This window comes from Aegilops tauschii, chromosome 4, assembly GCF_002575655.3.
Source record: "Aegilops tauschii subsp. strangulata cultivar AL8/78 chromosome 4, Aet v6.0, whole genome shotgun sequence".
In the NCBI taxonomy this organism is placed as follows: Eukaryota; Viridiplantae; Streptophyta; class Magnoliopsida; order Poales; family Poaceae; genus Aegilops; species Aegilops tauschii.
In genome coordinates this window covers 506,045,291-506,050,218 of record NC_053038.3, presented here as the reverse complement: position 1 = coordinate 506,050,218, position 4,928 = coordinate 506,045,291, and the positions used below count along the sequence as shown (strand labels likewise).

The following is a 4,928-nucleotide window of genomic DNA, read 5'->3' as shown; positions in this document are numbered from 1 at the left end:
TCAACATATATAAAGAGGGGCAGGGCTCCCCAAAGAGGGAGAGGCAAGAAGAAACAATCTCTAGGGCTAGACACAAAGAGCCGGTTTACCGGCGACTCCCTCGTGGTGATAATGAGACCTAGCCTCAAACAGCATGTAGGGTTGTTACCGGATGATGTTTCCCGGGGCCCGAAGCTGTCTAAATCCTTGTCTTCTGTTGCGTCTCTCGATTCCACTCAACCCCTCTCAAGCTACCACATAGATATATTGGCCTCGCGACTAAGTCCTGACATTAAGGACATCTGCCGTGACAAAACCGCGACACCAGGATCATGGGGCGAATGCATGAGCAAATGAGATTTAGCTAATTTTACAACACATACGCAATCCTATTCCGGGGGCGCCTTCCTCCCCCGGCCACTGCCATGAAAACCATGGGCGTCCCTCCAAAAATAGCCCAGGTCTCTGACAGCCACTACACCTCCCTCAACGAGCGCATGCACGCACGCAAGGAGACTCGTTAGGGAGGCCCGCACCGGAGCCGATCGGGCTAAGCTCGGCAGCGACAATACGGGCGACAGGCGCCGTCCAACTACGGCGGCCGACTACTGCCGAGGCGAGGAAGATGGGAAGAGTCTCCCTTTGCTCGGAGGACGTTGATCCGCTAGTGTGGACGCCGGTCCCTGGCATCGCCGTGGACACGCTGTTCCTCCTCGTCATCCAGGCGCTCGCCATCATCCTCGTCTCCAACCTCTTCCACTCCTTGCTCCGGCGGTACAACCAGCCCAATGCCATCTCGCAGATCCTGGTAATCAATCAATCTGACACTGTTTCTCCGGGCGGGGCGTGGTTGAGAAAATGGAGTGAGCGTCATATGCAGTGCAGGGTCAATTAACTAGCTGGCAACGGCATGTATGTATGTATCTCGCGTGCGTGCAGGCCGGCATGGTGGTGGGCGGCATGGGGCTCCGCAACGCCATCGTGCACATCGACGTGGACAATGTGGAGGACATGTACAACGGGTACATCGCGGCGACGCGCATCCTCTACATGTTCCTCGTCGGCCTCGAGACGGACATCGCGTCGCTGCGGAGCACCGCCCGGCGCTGCGTTGCCTTCACCTACGCCACGGTGGCGGCGAGCCTCCTCCTCGCGGCCATCGTGTCGAGTGGGATGTACGGGAGCATGATGCACTCCCCGGTGAGGACGCCCGAGATGCTGGCCGCCACCCTCATGGTGGCGCTGACAAACACGTCGTCCCTGTCGGTCGCGCGGATCGCCGACGACCTCAAGCTCACGGTGACCGAGAACGGGCGGCTCCTCGTGAGCGCCGCCATCGGCACTAACATCATATGCGTCATCGGCGACGGCGTGCTGCGGTCCACGAGGATGGCGAGGGAGAACAGTATGGACGTCTCCCAGGGCTTCGTCGCGCTAACCGGGGTGGGGCTCGCCCTATGGCTGGTGCGGCCCGCCGTAACACGCGTCAACCAGCGCAACGTCGGGCAGCACCATGTGAGGAGACGCGACCTGGCGTTCATGATCTCGGCCATCTGGATCGTCGGAAACTTCCCGCAGAAGCTTGGCTTCGACGGGTTGCCCACGAGCTTCGCTCTGGGGCTGGTGTTCCCGAGGGAAGGCCCCGCGGCACGGTCCGTCGCGGACGCCCTCGTGCCACCCGTGAACGGATTGCTGATCCCCTTCTACTTCGCCACCATCGGGATGCGGATGAACTTCAACACCATGTCTGGTGCCATCATCCTGCCCGGCGTGCTCATGATGCTGCTCGGCCTTGTCGGCAAGGCCATCGGCGCGGCGGTGGCCTCCGCGTACCTCAACATCCCGCTCTGCGACGCCCTCCGCTTCAGCGTGCTGCTCAACGTGAAGGGCCACGTGGACACCATGAACATGCAGTTCGCCAAATCAGAAGGGGTACGAAATCATATTCATATTTGAGAGAAGTCCACATATATTACTGCCTTGAACTATCACAAAGTCTAAAACACAACCATGAACTACGAAACCGTCGCGCAGGTGTGGGCGGAGCAAGCACTGTACGCGATGATCATCGGCAACCTCGCAAGCACGCTGGTGGCTGGTCCGGCGGCGGCGGTTTTTGTGCGCAAGGAGAAAGAGGCGTACGCGATGACGCACCAGGCCCTGGAGTCGTTGCGCGAGGAGGCGGAGCTGCGCATGATGACGTGCTCTCACAGCGCGCACTCCATGCCCGCCCTGCTCAGCCTGGTGGAGCTGATGGTGATGGAGCCGGCCAAGCAGCCGGCGGTCCAGGTCGTCCACCTGTTCGAGGGCGGCCATAAGCGTGCCGCTGCGGCGGCCGCGGCGGCGTCCCCGACGACGCCGTACCTGCCGCCAATCATCGACGAGTATGACGCCGGACGCGAGGCCATCAACGACATGAACACGGTGGTGGACCTGTACCTGCGGTCGACGGGCATCGCCTTGCAGCAGATCGACGTGGTGTGCAGCAGCGCGTCCCGGGACGTGGACGCCGTGTGCCGCTGCGCCGCGGAGGCGCGCGCCGCCCTGCTCCTCCTCCCCTGCTACAGGGAGCAGCGGTACGACGGCAAGATGGCGTGCCGGCTGGAGGAGCGGCGCGAGCTGAACGTGGGCGTGCTCGCCAAGGCGCCGTGCACCGTGGGCCTCCTGATGGACCGGCCCTACAGGAGCAGCGGCGCCAGCTTCCAGGTCCCCACCAGCGTGGACACGAGCACCAGCACGCTGCTGCACCCGTGCAGCGACAGGGCGGTGAGGCACGTCATCGCGGCGGTGTTCCTCGGCGGGGCCGACGACCGCGAGGCCGTGTCCGTCGCCTCCCGGCTGGCCGAGAACCCCAACATCGGGCTCACAGTGTTCCGGTTCGTGAAGCTCAGCACGTACGACACCGTGACGTCGTCGTCCTCCAGGTCGGCCGCGGCCGCGGCGTGCGAAGGGCTGAGCCGGCCGTTCAACGACGCGGAGGTGGACGAGCGGTTCATGTGGAGGTTCTACGAGAACTACGCGGCGACGGAGATGGCTATGTACGTGGAGAAGGTGGTGGAGAGCCCGGCGGACGTGGTGGAGACGCTGGACGCCATGGCCGGGATGTTCTCGCTGGTGATCGTGGGGCGGGCCGGGCGGCAGCCCAAGGAGCTGCTGGTCGGGCTGGACGAGTGGGCGGAGGCCGGGCGGGAGTTGGGCGCCGTGGCGGAGATCCTGGCGTCCAATACGTCTATGGAGATGGGCTCCGTGCTCATCATGCAGCAGCACAGGGTGCTTGTGCAGGTGCCCCGATGACCTCTGCAGAGCCGGCGCACGTACGTATGTAAGGACGTAACATAGTGGTTGCTACAGTATATAATTCGTCACAGAGAACATGCAGCTTGTGTATACTTAGACGAGTCGATTAGGACGATGCAGAAACTAACGACCGTTGTATTGCTGTGTGGGCATATGTAAGATCCGAGTCTAGTACTACGTAGGTACACACATCATGTACTGTACTTGTCAAATACTAGTAGTTGGGTGAAAATATCAGCACCGATTGTTTCGTGTCTTGACTCTTTACCAATCCACATCTAACGGTAGTCAGTCACCTCTGCACACAATCACCAACGTATTTATATTTAGCCAAGTCTGAAAGAAAGTTTGAAAGAGACCATCCGTTAGTGGTACACCAGTTCAGAGATGAAATTATAAAACTAGATAACCCGTTGCGCCGATGGCGCAAAAAGCATCGGCCAGTCAGGTTTTTAAAGCATGTGTATGTGATAGTTTAATGCATACCCAAACCCCTATATCTGAGGATGTTTTCGCCTTGAGGTTTACCCATTTGGCTGAAAATGATCCTCTGATAATCAGGTACATGGCACGTGTAATATTTTGGGTTCTCACCGTGTACAGTTAACGTGTGTAGCGCTTCTTTTGGTGCGGTTAGCAATTTTGGGAGCCTGTGGGCCAGCCCATTGACTTGGTCGCGTAAGGTTTCTTCGGTGGGTTGTGCTGCATGCGGGATTGACTGCCGTTTGGCTGTTTGATTTTTTCCTCTCCTTTCCTGTAGACACGTGTGTGCATGCATGTTGCCTCGCTCAATCTCTTCGGATATTTGTGTCGAGAAGTCTCGAGCCCAATCTCCGCCACCGCTTCGCCGCCCATTGCGCATATAAAAGACCCCGGGTGGGCTCTCGCCTCATCTTCTCACCATCCCCATCTGGCCCTCCTCTCCCCGGAAGCCATGCGGAGGCCATGACTACGGAGGTCAGCCCATCCAGCCTGTCGGTGCCCCGCGCCATCGGATCCCTCCCCGGCGTCATCGTTGGAGGCACCGCTGCGGTGCCATCCAATTTCTGCCACCACAGCCATCTGCACGACGCAGTGGAAGACCTCCTCTTGGAGATCCACGTTGAAGGCTGGGACGAGCTACCGCTGCCTGGTTCCCCCGTGTGCGCCGCCCGCATCCCGTTCACTGCCGTAGCGCTGGCATCGGCGTGCTTCGCTGCCGTCCACCACACTCCCGGTTGCCACCATGCCACCGACGACGATCCCATGGTGGTGACGACGTGCAACCTATCTGATAGAGGCAAAGGTGTCCCGTCTTTCGATGAGATGGTGGCTATCGTGCGAACGTGCGAGGACGTTGCGCCTTAGCAATCGCTAAACAACTCCAAGAGGTTATTGACCACGCCGGAGCACGATCAACCTGACCACGAAGGTCTGTTTCCTGCAGGCAAACGAAGAACAAGCAAGAAACTAAGATTGCAATCTGGATATTGCAAATATAAGAGAAAAGCTTTATTGATCAAGATGGGGTTCAGTGACGTCTTGGTCTGGTCGTTGAACACAAACGAAGTACGCGAAGTTGCAGCCATGGCGAACTTTTAATCTAAACAAAACCCAAAGTCTAAACGATGCCCTAAGGGCTGTATATATGGAGGAAGAGGGGGAAATTTCAT

At 58.9% G+C, this 4,928-nt stretch overlaps 1 protein-coding gene across 1 annotated transcript; it reads left to right on the top strand.

Annotated features, from left to right (window-relative positions):
- The first annotated feature begins 413 nt into the window (after positions 1–413).
- LOC109783213 (cation/H(+) antiporter 2-like) lies at positions 414–3,273 on the top strand. The gene is made up of 4 exons (XM_073497894.1): positions 414–440; positions 648–777; positions 848–1,911; positions 2,014–3,273. The coding sequence occupies exons 1-4, from the start codon at positions 414–416 to the stop codon at positions 3,271–3,273; spliced, it is 2,481 nt and encodes an 826-aa protein (XP_073353995.1).
- Positions 3,274–4,928: the final 1,655 nt, after the last annotated feature.